This window comes from Microtus ochrogaster, chromosome 1, assembly GCF_000317375.1.
Source record: "Microtus ochrogaster isolate Prairie Vole_2 chromosome 1, MicOch1.0, whole genome shotgun sequence".
NCBI classification, from domain to species: Eukaryota; Metazoa; Chordata; class Mammalia; order Rodentia; family Cricetidae; genus Microtus; species Microtus ochrogaster.
The window spans coordinates 120,771,834-120,787,070 of NC_022009.1; the positions used below are offsets into that span (position 1 = coordinate 120,771,834).

The window sequence follows — 15,237 nt, forward strand, 5'->3', positions numbered from 1 at the left end:
GGCTTAGATGTAAAGAGATGCCTATGTGCAGCGCTCCGTGCAGGCAGCGGCTACAGCTGCCGCCTGACAGGGAGGCACTGTATCGGTGTCCTGATCTATGAGAGACACAGCTGTTGATGGCGGAAGTTCCATAACACCATGAGTTCTGGGTGAAGACCAAGCGGACACTTGTTACAATCTTTACAGAGGAAATCTACAACCCCAGGATAGACAACCGTTACATTCCTGGAAAATTCACCATGAGCCAATGTCAGGTAAAAACCACAAATTCTCAGCTTAGACCATTAAAAACAGGTTTATCATTCCAATGAATGTCAGGTTGGGCAATGAAAGGTCACACAGACTGGCCCTGGGGCATTCCCACAGGCTCCAGGAAGCCGCTGATGCGTGCTTGGCCAGTGTGCTCACCTACCAGGGTGCTAACCAAGTCTCCACTCACAAGTCATTTCAAGGCTGGAGTTGATTAAATGCAACAAACCAATCACGCAGTGCCAGGAAAATTTGCAAGATAATTTCAAAAAGTTTATTGCACCAAGTGTCACAGAAAAAAATGGATTAAAATAATACATGAATGTTGCTTTAAGGGAAAAAAAATTCCACACTGACACGGGTATCCATTCAACTGATTTAAAAAAAGTCCTATAAATTTCTCTTAATGAAAGTTCAATAATAATTTATCTCAGAATTTTTCCTTTTCAAAACACTGAAATTTAAACATAATGCAAACGCACATTCCAGATGTTCAACAAATTTTAACATTTTAAAAATTAACATTCAGAGGGGCTGCTTTAAGTAAAAATTGTATTAAAATGTCCTTTCTGCCAAGCACAATAAAAAAAAATCAAACAAACCATTTCACATTGACTAAGAGACGCTATGGACCTTTTTGCTTTCACGATGAAGTCCGTGTGAACACAATCCAGTGTGCACTGATGGAGAAAAACCCCAGACATCTGAAAGAATTTGAGGGTCATTTTATATTCCTTATGTACATCCAACTAACCAAGAACCTAGAAAGCTAGTTTATTAAATCCGAAGACCTGATTTTTAAAAGCCCAGACAACAATTTAAGATCATTTAGCAAGTGGGGAATTTCCTCCCTCCAAAAAAGCGAATTCTGAAAAACATGGTTAAGTTAAAAAGTTGTGATGTGTAAACAGCAAACTCCGTGAGCCGTGAGAAGATGAGCTCCTGTCCGTAAAAAACAGCACACTTCTGAAACATGGGCTGAAGCTGTACAAACACCATGTAACACTGATGAAACAAGATACTTTGGAATTATGAACGAGTTTGGAAGCTACATTTTCAATTTTCATTGTCATCTTTTAAAACATACACAACTGCCTATACATTCATATCACTTATCGACTTATCGCATATAAACCGCAACATGCTAGAAAGAGGTCATCACAGGAACACTGACACACTTCCGCCCCGATCGTCCTGCCTCACCTGCTGCTCAGTCCCACAAGCAGTGACACAGCAGGTAAGACTTCCGAGCCGAAGAGACCTGAAGGGCAGGCGGAATCCTGTCAACTGAGGTAGATTTATTTCAACGTTTAAAAAAAAAAAGTTTTTTTATTTTTTCCCTTGAGTTGGGTCTAGGAGAAGGTGAGGTCCCTTTTGGACTCTCCAGCTATGACGAAACAAAGCCATCTGTGATGCAGGGTGTGGCGTGTCTCCAGGAGATACTTCGTTGCTGCTGCGCTTCTGAGAATAGGCTGACGTTTAAGACAAAATGTGGCCGCTCCACACCTTGGGAGCCAGGAGAGGAGCAGCGTGTCCTCTGCAGCAGCAAGAGAGGCCACGAAGGGCGCTGAGATAACCCCACGTGACCGCCCAGCTTTTCTGAAATTTGGAACGTTAGAGGAAGAGGCAGGCTAAATATTTATGCATGAGGCTGAGAAGTAACTTGCCGACAGCGCAGCTCCTCGGGTCTGGCTGTCAACATGAGAACTGAGCGATCGATCGTGTACTGAGTTCTTCTCTCTAGAACCTTAGAAGATGGTGGTGAGGCAGTATCCACGTGTAAACGAGAGAGAAGCCGGGAGAAAGGAGGGGAGCGGGGAGCACTGTGGGAGCACTGTGAGCTGGCGAGGGTGGAAGGCTGACCTCGGCTTTGACGGTTCCTCCACGGCGAGGAAAAACACTCGGAGAGCTGAGACCAGGTGGGATTCCCAGCAAAGGATGACACCGTGGAGCCAGTAAATGGGAATCAGTAACTCAAATGCCAACTCACAGAACATGGAAAGATTTCAAAGGGAACACAAAATATGCAAATTAAAGATCTTAAGTGCCTTGAGGCCCCTTTTGCAAATCACAAAAGGTAAACAGAGGAGTGGGAGCAGGAAGGGAAGGGAGGGGCAGAGAGGTAGCGTCCATTCTCCGGCCTACTAAGAGATGACGTAGGCATTTGTCCACAGGAGCACATGCTCTCAACGAATAGACAAATGTCACAAGGATTAGGATTTTATCAGATATAAACTAGGAAGTCGTCTGAGCCCCTGGACGCTATCCCACATTCTCAAGCACCAAAGGCCAGGCCTAAGGACCTGACAGGGTTTGACTTGACCTGACTGGCTCCTGGCTTTTAAACATCAGATTTTGTTTTTAAAGTCCTAGACACAGACTGTTTTACGCTCAGTAGTCTAAGGTTCTTTGGGTTTTTACAGTTCACCATGGGCAAGGTTTATACATGGACAGTTTCTGGAAAGATGTTTTTAAAAGTGCAGAGCTGATCGTGTAAAAACAGACCACGCATGGATCGCTTCTACATGTCCAAACTGCCTGCGTCCTTCCTCCAAGCCGCTGCAGGGCTCACTTCCCAGTGGACAGATGCACTTTTCAGCACAGGCAGGCATCTGCAAGGACTCGCAGGAGGAAAGAGGCTCGGTCTGGGAGGGCTCAGCCAGAGGAGCTCGCCTGAGCACACAGGAGCAACTTTGGTAGAAGGTCTTTCTGGAGAAGGCTGTGGACGCTAAAGCTGAAGATGATTACCCAGTGTTAGACTGCATGGGCCGATGCGGACCGCTGCACCCGATACGAGCACCGGGTGCTTGCTACACAGAGTCATGCATGGGCTTTATTGCACCAGCAGTCCCTCAGATCGGTGTGTGGCTGCACTGGGGCCACAGCAAACTGAGTGACAATGCACTCTCCCCTTCCACATCCTGTGTAACGCAGCACAGCGCAGACAGCCTGCGGCACAATGTGGCTTTCTTCACGGCACCATCTGTAAAAGAGAGCTCCGACCTAGAATCCTGCTTGTTCTTAGAATGATACTTCATGCTCTCTCATGCTTACATAGGAAACATTTTCCTGACGGAATGCTCTATTCGCTGGCTACCCCCACTCCAAAGTCAGCCCTCAATATTCTGCCCAACAGCACCAGAGTCGTCTGCTTGGTCTGACTGTAGTGCTGATGTTTTCCTCCCACCAGGAAGGTCACTTTCTCCCGATGAGAGAGCCATTCCGTCGTGGCTCCGTGTCTGCTTCGTGCTCCCACACCTTTGCTGTCACCGAGAGCTCACTCTTCTGACTCAGTTTCCAAGAACGGTCCCACGGTCGGCTATAAGAGGATCTGAGCCACGTAGGGAGAATGAGTACTGGCGATCGCAGTCAGCAGAGGCAGGTCGTTAGATTCAATCCTGAGTGGTGAAAAATTCAAGGACAGTATTATAAAACTGCATCATTTCATAGGAAAGAATCCCTTCTAGGCACCAGCCTAGAAGTCCAGGTCAGCTTTTAAAACTCACGAGAACGTAAAACAGTCCAGCAACATGGCTTGGGCTGGTAAAAGCACTCACTTTCAAGGCTGATGACCCGGGTTTCATCCCTAGGACCTACGTGATGGAGAGCACTGACTTCTGTAAGTTGTTCTGACCCCACCCCCAACACACACCCTGGTACATGCAAGCTCCTACACACATATGCCCATAGATTAAATCAATAAAAAGGATGTAAGGGAAAAAGTGTGAGTAAAAAAGATGAGAGAATAAAAAGCCCTCCCAGGAGACACTGCTTCAAAAGGAAGTGGTGCTGGAGAGAGGGTAGAAGGCTGGTCTTCCCACAGCAGGGACATCCAGCCCTTTATTCCTTGCATGGCCATGTCACGATGTGTGTTCGTCAGCATCCTTCCTCTTGAAGGCACGCTGCTTTTGAACCTATACTCAGATCGGTAGGGAAATGACAAGGCAGGTTCTTCACACAACAGTTCTGTGACTTACTGAGGAAACTAGGGGAGGTGCCATCGCTTCAGACGGACACTGGGTGGCTGCCTCTTACAGCACTCAGGGCGCAATATGGTTTACGGCAAAGTGCTGTCATGTGTTGTGGGATGGAAGGACGTGAGACTTTCAGACTGTGGAATAGTTCTAATTGTTTCTTTCAAAATTAAAACTTTTTCTAAGACTATGAATGGCCCTTTGTCCCAGTCAGAGAAGGACCGGACCTAACGGGAAATCTGAGGCAGGGTAAGAAGGGAAAACAGTCGAAGTACCTTGCAAGGTAAGAGCAAAAGCTCAATCCCTCCAAATGGGAAAATATTTTTAAATAAATTACCAAAAACATATGACGGGAGTGTGGCGGGAATAAGAACGGTTCCCACAGGCTCGTATATTTGATGCCTGTCACAAGAGAGCGGCACCCTTGAAAAGATTGGAAGGACTAGGAGGAGATGCCTTGGGAACCCACGCCAGGCCCAGTCTCTCTGTCCGTGGATCAGGATGTAGAACTCTCCGTTACTGCTCCAGCATCCTGCCTGCCTGTGTGCCCCGTGCTCCCTGCCACGGTAACAGACTAAACCTCTGGAACTGTGAGGGAGTCCTCTTAAATATCTCCTTCATAGGAGTCGCCTTGGTCATGGTGTTCACTCACAGTGACAGCTTTTTCTATTGTCTTAGTCACCGATCTGTCACATTGACCTGTCCTAACTCCAATGCCGTCAGAACTGGGGATGGCTCAGCAGTGAGAGTCCACGTGGCTGTTCCAGTGGCTGAGTTCAGTGCCAGCACCCAGGTCAGGAGTCTCATAAGAGCCTGGAACTCTAGCTTCAGGGAACCGAGTATCTCTTTCTTCTAGCCTCCGAGTGCACCTGCATACATGTGGCGTGCAAGTGTACATGCATATAAAATAAAAACATTTAATGATAACGATGATGATGATGATGATGATGATGATGATATATTACTTTGGGAGTCAGGCATGGTGGCACATGCTTGTAATCCTAGCAGTAAAGAGACTGAAGCCAGAGGACCCTGAATTTAAAGCCAGCAATCCTAAGACCACAAAATGATATCCCATCTTCAAAACAAACAGATCATCCAAAAAGCAAAACTAAACAAATAAAACAAAACTTTACCAGGCCTAGTAGAAAATTAAGGGTGACATTATAGACACAGCATATTTTTATTCCAAATTAGGAGAATCACCATTAGTGATATGGCAGAAAAATTCTTTATAGGTAGAGTCTTTTCTGTTACTTCTCTACCGGAAATGAAAATGAAGAAGTCAGAATTTCTTGTAGGGAAAGTGGGGCCAGTGCTCTTGGAAGATGGTGGACATCCTTAGCAAAGAGCAAGTCTAATCCTGGGTGCGGTGAACCCAGGAGGTACGCAGGAAGTGCCTCTCACCTCCTCCACAATGTGAGACAAGCTGCCGCTGACCCTGACAGCTTGTGATTTTTGCATCACGACTGTGTCACTAGAGATGAAGAGGCAGAGTGAGATCAAATGTTGCTGCAGCCGACATCCTGCAGCTCTCTGGGGAGCAGCATGGGCACACCTCTGAGTGAGGTTACTGATCCGGTAGGTATAGAATGGCACAGGCCAGTGTGTGTGTGTGTGTGTGTGTGTGTGTGTGTGTGTTTGTGTGTGTACAGAACTCACCCCAGCACCACACTCAGTTCTTTCACGTGCACACGCGTGTGTCCCCGGAGATACTCGGAAAGCATTTTGCTCTTAAGGTACATCTCCTGTAGTCTGTCTTCCAGATGCATGACGCACTGCAACCAATAGCATTGACAATGAGGGCTGCGTCTTCAGCATCTGCCAGGAACTGTAAGAGCTGGGCTTTTCCTTATCCATTTCTATATACACAGCTGTAACCGCTCCCTTTCAAATAAACCCCCAGAACCACCAGCTTACATTTTTCATAAAATGGTTATTAACATTTGCATATAATATCATTCTAGTATGTTTTAAAAAAGAGAACCTTTTACAGAGTTGAAATTTTTCCCTTAGCATGAACAACCCGTCTTTCTGGCTTTTAAATAGTTAACTTTGTTCTTGGAACCGATGTGGGAGTGAGGACCATCATCATCTTGGCTCTCTGGAGAGACACACTCTTCCTATGTATCAGAACCTTACAGAACAGCGAGTTCTGGGTTGCAGAAGTGGATTTATTTTTGTACTTGTCTTTACATCTTTGTTCACAAGATTTCTTGTTGAGAAACTTACCAATAATCTCGTATTTAAGAATTCCTTACTAGGCCATTTTCATGGCTAGTGCTTTAGGAAAATGTTACCTTACTACTATTTACTTAACCATAGGGCACTCTACATTGGGGCTATAATTTTGTAAAGAATGTTTTAGCTCTTGTGTTCTTTCTGGACCTCAGACATTTCTGGCATAATACATTCCTAGAAGCAGAGTGATGGGAACAAGGTCACTTCAGACTTGCTTTTTAGAGGATCCTTTAATTAGGTCTTTAATAACAAAAGGAGAGAACAATTATCTTGGGGATATCTTTTCACTTGGAACTGTGTTTAGCTCCAGTCGTCAGGGAACCACAGCCCTCCATTTGCGTCTCCCGCCAGCAGCAAAGGCTTTTTTGCATTTGGCAGGCAGTCGCCCCAGTGTCTCTGAGAGATGGCACCTGACAGCATTGGCAAGACAATCCCATCATCCACAATTTCCTTCTAGACCATTAGGCCTCCTATTTTCAGGGTAAAAAGATGAACAGATGCATCCGAAGACATTAACCCTGTTCATCTGGGCTGATCAAATGATAGGGGAGAAGTGTCTGTGAGACACAGGGGCTTTTGAGTCTGTCACTGGCGAGCATCTTAGGTGCAGGATGCTCAGGATGAACCATAGCTGTAAGTACTACTCAAGGCAGGGGGATGGCACCAATCTCAGAGGTAAACAGCAGAGAGATTTCCTACCAAGTTTTGGCTCATTATGAAGGGAAATACATAGTATTTAAATAAGAGTTACAAGATAGCAAGAAACATTCAAATCAGACTGAATTCTTTATGTCTTAAAGTGGTTTTTATGTGTGATGTTTTCAGTCCGCAGTAACAATGTATGACAAGATGCTGGGTCTAGAAATATATGCTAAATGTGGGAAAAACACATTTACAAAAAAGTGGCTTTTTAAAGCTTCATACTCAAATAGAATTACATTGAGTGGTTACCCCTCTTTGTCGGATCTTTCTCCTGAGAGGAATAGCATTTAACTTCTAAAATTTTAGTTATTTCCTTCCATATACAAGTCCCATGTGTATTTTCTCAAAAGCAACACTTAGACAGAATTCTCTTGGATCTTGGTTCTGCCAGGTTAAGTAGGTCATTCGTGTCTTATTATGTGGTTATGTATACTTCCACCAGATGAAGCAGAAAAATTTTTCTATAATGTATTGCTTTGATAGTTAGGATGTCAGACAATGGGAACAATGTCTTGAGACAATCCAATGTAGGCAACTGTAAAGACAGCAGCAAGCCGCCATGGGCTCTAATATCTCCTTTCCCTTACAGAAAAGGAAACCCAAGCCTCAAAGGACAGACAAATCAGTCTGCTTCTAGGAGAAAGAAGCCGCTTGCTTCTCCTGCTAACCCTGGAAGAGACGTCCTGCAAGAGCATGCTTCAGTTACGAGCCAAATAAAGATTTTTATGGAAGATGTTGCCAGTTGTTACACCACCAATATTGTCTATCACATACCAGTAATGACTGTTTATTGATGGATTGGAATACCTACCACCATTCCAAGTCCTTCGCTTGAATTAACTCGTTTTCCTAAGCATATGAAACAGATTTTTTTTTCTTCCCCAAGATAGGGTTTCTCTGTGTAGCCCTTGCAGTCCTGGAACTCACTCTGTAGACCAGGCTGGCCTTGAACTCACAGAGATCCGCCTGCCTCTGCCTCCTTAGTGCAGGTATTAAAGGTGTGCGCCACCACCGCCCGGCCTGATGCAGGTTCTGTTTTCCCTCTAGATGTACAGACAGGAACATGTGCCTCTGAGAGGTCACAAGGCTCCTAACACAGAACTCAGAAATGGTTCTGATGCCCAGTCATTGACTGTGAAACGACACACACGGTGGCCTCTGCAGCCTCCTGCGCCGGTGTGGCACTTGGCCAGTCTGAAAAGCACTGTCTCCTCTCTGGTTTGTGGAGCAATCTCACAACTGGTTCAAACTATCTTCACGCTGCAAACAAGGAACCCGGGCTCCAAGGATTCGCCATCGTCCACCACACAAGGAGTAGTGGCCACATGTCCCAGGGATGTTTCAAGGTTTTCCTCTCCTTCTACACTGCCCCAGCTTTCACAACCATCCCTCTGAATACCGACATCAGAGTCCTGACCTGGCTGTAAGAAGAAGACAGACAGACGACCAGCGTGTATTATCTGATGCTTCCTGTCGGGCTGTTAAACAGTTCTGTGCTCTCTCTGGAGACCAGGAGGGGGACAGGAATTTGAACTAAGGCTTGGCTGCAAATGGCCACCCTGCACAGAAGGGAAGGAAGCAGAAAAGGCAGGCACTTCAGCGTCGTGTGTGTCCCTAAGGCCACACAGCGAGGCTGCTCAGCTATGCGCCTTCCGTCTCTCTCTCTCCTTGTCCAGCCTTCCTTGCTCATTTTCTGAATACATTTCCTCTATACCGCTCTCTGCACTCAACATGAATCAGGAGTTTGCTAGTCCACTGACTAGGGGAGAGCTGGTAACCCTTTCCTAGGATTTTCTAGGCTGTTCTTAGTTTCTAGTTAAAATGTCACAAGAGTGATCCTAAAAATCCCACTTGGAAAGGAACAACCGAACACCATGTGATAAGTTATTACAAAGTCCTTTCAAATGTGAACCGAGTCCATTCACCCCTCACGGACTGTGAGGATGCTCACAGAAAAAAACCGCCCTGCCTTGGATCATCTACAAGTTCTCCAATGAAGACACTGCCCTCTGCGCCAGCAAAGCTCCTCCCTGTCTGAGGCTTTGAAACTGCATGTTCCATTTTTCTTTAATGTACACCTTCAGTACATTAAAAACAATGTGTCTGAATTTGTGATATTTATAATCAAAGCAATGAATAAAAGTTATCTTTTAATCACATATTTTTTTGATGATGAAAGGCCAAATACTTACAAAGTCGGCAGGAAGGTGCAGCTTATAGAGCTGTCGAATGGACTGAAGTAAACAGGACACTTGGTTGGAGACCAAGACATCCTGGCCCAGCTTCATGGTGTCCACCACCTTCCTCTGACTCGTGGCCACCTGGACGGTCCATTTCTCCGTGTCGGCGATGATGCAGACGGCTTCGGCTATGGGCTCGTCAAGCACGGGATGCTGAAAGAGATGCAGTGGGTCAGGGTTCCCCAGCTCAGGACAGACGGAGTGTTCAGTGTGGCATCAGAAGACAAGGGTGTGGGCTGCACAAGTGTGGAGCTTCGCCGGTCCCCAGAAAGGGGTGCCATTGAACCAGCTTGAGACTAGTTAGAAGGTCTGAGATGGCTCAGAGGGCTGAGTTCAGTCCCTGGGATCCACACGGAAGGACAGACTAGTCTCAAACTGTCCTCTTATCTCCAAATGTGCTGTGGTCTGTGTGGGCACGCCCCCACACACATAATACACACCAAGTTAGTTAATAAAGACTGCGAAAAGCTGGTTAAAATGGCATTCTTCTTAAAATCATTTTGATAAAAACCAGAAGGTACTAAGGAGTTCATAGATAAACAAAAGGACTTTGCTTTCTCCATGTTTCCAATCAGTATGAAAGACTGTCCTCCCATTCAGAATGAGGAAAACCAGAATAAGCTAGAGGATCCCATTGACATTTTTCAATTGACAAGGTCAAGGTATCATTATATCCTCCCTAAGCTGTACCAGCAATTGCTGGGGAGAGATGACCCATCAGTCCAGTCTGTGTCCCGCACAACCCAATGCTGCCACTTTTACAGGCCATCAGCTCCTCAATTTGTATACCGGGATGGTTGACAAACCTAGCTTTTGGGAACTGCCAAGACCAAGGCTTATACCCTAAAACTTCAATAACAATGCCATCCCCACATGTTGGGGGGGAAGAGGTGTGGCCATGAAGCTGGTACAACACGTTGCTGGGCTCCTACTCTTGGGCTCCAGTGGGATAAGAGTACATATGCTTAACACATAAAAGGCATTCAAGCGTGTTCCAACACTGCCTCGGTGTAACACTCCTCTAGCCTGTTTCAATCACTGGAAAGACGGAGCCAGCCAGGCTACCTGAGAGGCTGCCACCATACTGCTAGTGCATCCAACAGAGTCAGCAGACAGAGACTCAGGGCACACAGCGTTATACAGCTATCTGCATGTATTCAGCAGTGTCTTGTTCCTGGAAACGGGGTCAGTATTAGTCACTGGAGACTGAAGAGTGGTCACATGATGAACAGGAAGGGTCACATGATGCTGTATGACTGTGATCCCATGAAAGAACACACGTTGAAGACTAGCCTGGGTGACAAAGCGAGATCCCATCTTAAACTGAGAGGAAGGAGGGGCAGCAACAGCAGCAAGCACCGTGGACCGTGGGAAGATGACGAAGGCCTCTGAGAACCATAAGACAACATGAGGACTATGGGCACAGGGAAGGAAGCGGGCACTCTGAGCAGAGCAAGGCGATCTAGAGTGGTGAAAAGCCCGGCTTCTGTGTGCTGTGGCTGTGGCTATAGTCACTGTGCCCACTACGCTGATCCCCACATTCAGCCTGTGGCCACCAGCTCAACTGCTGGGCTGAGATCAGATTCGATGCGAAGGGACAAAAAGGTGCACCAAGTCAGAGTTCCAGAACCACATCATGTGATGGAGTGTGTGACCACAATGCAAGAGGAGGCTTGCAGCTTTTGTGGAGACACACATAAATGTTAAATATCTCATTAAAAAGGAAATGGGAAAATGATTGAACTATGATACAACGTACACAAGAGACAGGTCTGAAAGACTTTAGCCTCCTGTAAGAACACGAATACAGGGAACTGTATGAATGGCTCAGAGGGTTAGGACACTCTCCCAGAGAACCTGGGTTCAATGCCAGCACCCACACTGTGCCTCACAGCCATCTGTAACTCCAGGTCTTTCTTACAGCCTCTGCAGGTAAAACTCCCATATCCATAAGGATAAAATACATTTAAGAAAAAGTGAATGCAACAAGCTACAGGCACCGTGTCAAACACATCACTCTTACTCTGTTATTTTAAAGAAAGATGATTCATGTTTCTCTTTACTCCAGAGGAAGGCATATTCATTCCCATCAATTCCAGTTCCAACCATAAACACACAATGTTCTAAACTCAGTTTTGTGAAGTCACCTATAATGAAGATGCACTTCTTATGCACCATGCACCAGGTGGCACACTAGGAATACAAAGGAACCCCGATGGGGTTGCATCCGGGGCTACAGCCGCAGAAGCCAGAGCTGCTCCAAGTTACCAGTGTGTTTATCATCAACCTGAAGAGATGGAAAAGTCCGGGGCTCCTCCAGAGCTGCTTCGTTTCTAACCTGTTGATTCTGAGGCGGCTGCTGACCTGATGCCCTGAGTACTGCGCGCTACTTAAGTAATGCTTTCTTGTCTGATGGGACAGGCTGTTCCTTTGTAGTCTAGCTGGTTGGCTGCCCACATGAATTAATTAGCATTCATGAGCATGCACCATGGCCAGGCGCTCAGCAAAGCTCCTTATCTGAGCTACTGACTCTGGAGTCAATCTGTTGCTACTCTTAAAATTAAATGGAGCAGCCTGCTATAGCCAACTGTTATTTATAGACTGGTCTGCAAAATGCCTGAAACCTAGATCACTATTTTGTTTTGTTTTTGTAAGCTAAAATATGATGTTAGTTTTGGTCTGGTGACCTTACACAGTGAGAGATACCAGCCTGCTCCCTGTGACATGACGGAGGGCGAATCTGTGTACACGCTCTGTTCAGTCAAGTCTGGCAGGTGTTTTCAGGAACAAGAGTGTGTGGGACACCTGCACATCTTCCTAACCTCTGATAGCAATTTAAGGGTATCTCCCTGTGAGCGATGCCTCTACTGCTTTACTCTTGAGGCACTTTCTCATTTCCTGTTTGTCTGTTGTTGTTTATTCGAGACAGGGTTTCTCTGTGTAGCCCTGGCTGTCCTCGAACTCACTCTGTAGACCAGGCTGGCCTTGAACTCACAGAGATCTGCCGGCCTCTGCGTCCTGAGTGCTGGGACTAAAAGCGTACACCACCACTGCCCAACCCACATTTCCTGTTTTAATAGCTAACTTTTCCTGGGCACTGTACTTTAGTCGTGCGCCGGGCGCTGTGCTCAACACTTGATGTGGATTATAGAATTTTCAAATTCAAATGACATTGGCACAGTTTATTTTATAGAATGGAAATTTCCCCCAAAGGCCAAAAAGGCATTAGGAACCAAGCTATGATTCAAACCTAGGGTGCTTCTTCGGAGGCCCAACTTCTCACAGGCAGGCGGGAGGTCAAATTTAGGGGTACATCCATCTTGTATTTTGAGACACGTGCTCTCAAAAGGACCTTATTAATGAGGCTGGGCTTGACCAGGAGTGAGCCTCAGCAATCTTCCTGCCTCCTGTAAAGCCACTGCACCCAGCTTTTCTGCCTGGGTCCTGGAGACTGCACAACTCCTCATGCTCACGTAGCAAGCACTTTCCTACTGAGCTATCACCCCAACCTGGAAAGCAAACTCGGAACCACTGCATCGTCCTTTCCCTGTTCCTGTGTCCTCCAACATCCCCCTCAGTGGGATGGTGCTGCTGGCCTCACTTGAAGGTCGCAATGAGTAACGCCAGGACTCAGACCCCAGCCAGTGCTGCTGACGTCTCTGAGGCCCACCTCTGACCCCGGTTTAGTCACTAATGCTGCCGAGCTGGCAGTGCTCACTGGCAGACAGGATGCAGAAGAGAGACAAGGCTGCGAGCATTGCCGGCCTATGTATGCGTCCTCTGCCCATTCACAGTGAAAGGAAAGCAAAGAGAAGAGCACATGTCGTTATAGTTGATAGGAAAAAGAAGCAAAGCTGAGTAACATGTATTAGGAGGCACGAGTTCCAATGACAGACTGAAAAGGGGCACAACTTAAAACAGCCAGAGAGAACCTGAATCTTAGTGCATGAAAGTGAAGAAAGCCACGAAAAGGAATGGCAAAAAGCCTCTTTCAGAGGGACTAGTGGTAGGTTTTCTGTTCCCCGACACAACAAGGGTAACAAAAAGAGAAAAAAAGACACCCTTGATGTTGAATATTCTAGAAAGAAATCCCCTCATGCTCCAAAGAAAACGACTGTGGCTACACAGTGTGCATTGACGAGGCCAGACTTCATCATCTCAGCCACGCTAAGCCTAGAAAACGGATCAATAACCTCCATCAACTGCTTTCAAAAAGTTATTCAGAGTCTTTCTTTAAAAGGAATTATGAGGTTTTTTTAATATTTATTTATTTATTATGTATACAATATTCTGTCTGTGTGTGTCTGCAGGCCAGAAGAGTACACTAAATCTCATTACAGATGGTTGTGAGCCACCATGTGGTTGCTGGGAATTGAACTCATGACCTTTGGAAGAGCAGGCAATGCTCTTAACCACTGAGCCATCTCTCCAGCCCCGAATTATGAGTTTTTAAAGCCTGGCAGGAAACTGAAACTATTTAGACTCCTCCAAACAGGTTGTGAAAGCGGGAGGCGCCAAGTGATTCCCCCTTCTCTCCCACAGGTCCTCAGCCTCCACATGGCGCTCGCAGCTACAACCGCCTCAGCTCTGACAGTCACTGTCCCTTACGGATGGACAATCACCAGGGTTCTTACAAATACCCTGTTTCCCACAGATCTCTGTAGATGGAAGTGAAATCCCTTCTACAGTAAAAGCAGAGCACTGTCATACACCAGAGTACGAGTCTGAGAGGCAGTCCACGTGCAAGTCCACCTCAAAATCAAACTCAGCAGCAGCATGGTGGCACACATGGGAGGCAGAGGCAGGGGGATCTCTGTGAGTTTAGGACAGCCTGATCTACAGAGTGAGTTCCAGGCCAGCCAAGGTGAGCCCCTGTAACTAACAAACAAACAAAAGCAAAGACTCATGAACGTGTCAAGTGAGACTGGAAGCCCACTAATGTTAACTAGACATATTATGAAGTTATTAGATTTTGAAGGTATTCTCACGAGCCCTTCAGAGTTTCCTATCAACACCATGCACACGGCTGCATTTGGTATATGCCCACATCACACGATTCAGGTTATTATACCTAATAACATTCAACTACAAGAGGACCTTATAATTTAAAGAAACACGAGCCGATAAGAGTGTAAAAATGCTATTTTTAAAAGGAAGACAATGAAACATGGAAAAGCTTTCAGAGGAATGACAGTGCAGACATGGTTATTTTCTCAAATGTAGGAATTACAGAGCCAGACAGTTATAATGAAAAATCTATTATTCAGAAGTTAGAACTTGATGGCCCATAAAAATGCCAAAATTTCCTGAGTTGTGTCACGGGTAAGTCAGAGGTGATTATCAACCAGGAGGTTACTTTTCCATGGTGGTAAGAGAACCTGGGCCCATCTGGGCAAAGTGTGCAGCAGCTGATACACTCAATGTCACAGAGGACAATCCCACCAGCTCCCAGAGTCTCGCCGTGCCTCTGGCAGAAGCAGAACTCAGGCTTGGTGGAGAACAGGCGCAAGGAGCAAAACCCAAGTCCTTAAGAATCAAACCAACAGCACGACAGACAGCAAACACCCCAGGGCTCTGCACAGGCGGATGCGAGCAGGAGGTAATGATGCATAAGGCAACAGGGTCCTTTCGGTCCCCAAGACCAAGATAACGTATGTTTCTAAGTGCAAAACATCTATGCTTGCACATCTGCTGAGTAGCAGCTCAATTAAAAACAGGTCCATCAGACTGACATAGTTTCCAGACTCCTGGAATAGTGTTCAGCTCCTGTCACGCCCTGTCACGCTGTAGATAACAGAAAAGCACTCACCAGGAGCTAAGGACAATTTCCC

General features: G+C 46.2%; 2 protein-coding genes across 2 annotated transcripts in view; one reads left to right on the forward strand and one right to left on the reverse strand.

The window, feature by feature from the left end:
- The window catches only part of C1H4orf45 (chromosome 1 C4orf45 homolog), an 82,119-nt gene extending 74,222 nt beyond the window's left edge, over positions 1-7,897 (forward strand). Inside the window, exon 5 of the mRNA XM_005344121.1 lies at positions 7,756-7,897. Within this exon, the coding sequence (XP_005344178.1) occupies positions 7,756-7,803 (48 nt within the window). The 3' untranslated portion in view covers positions 7,804-7,897. The remainder of the gene's footprint in view (positions 1-7,755) is intronic.
- The window catches only part of Fnip2 (folliculin interacting protein 2), a 90,236-nt gene continuing 75,509 nt past the window's right edge, over positions 511-15,237 (reverse strand). Inside the window, exons 15-17 of the mRNA XM_005344120.3 lie at positions 9,359-9,559; positions 5,886-6,001; positions 511-3,647 (exon numbers count right to left, since the gene is read on the reverse strand). Of these exons, the coding sequence (XP_005344177.2) occupies positions 3,569-3,647; positions 5,886-6,001; positions 9,359-9,559 (396 nt within the window). The 3' untranslated portion in view covers positions 511-3,568. The remainder of the gene's footprint in view (positions 3,648-5,885; positions 6,002-9,358; positions 9,560-15,237) is intronic.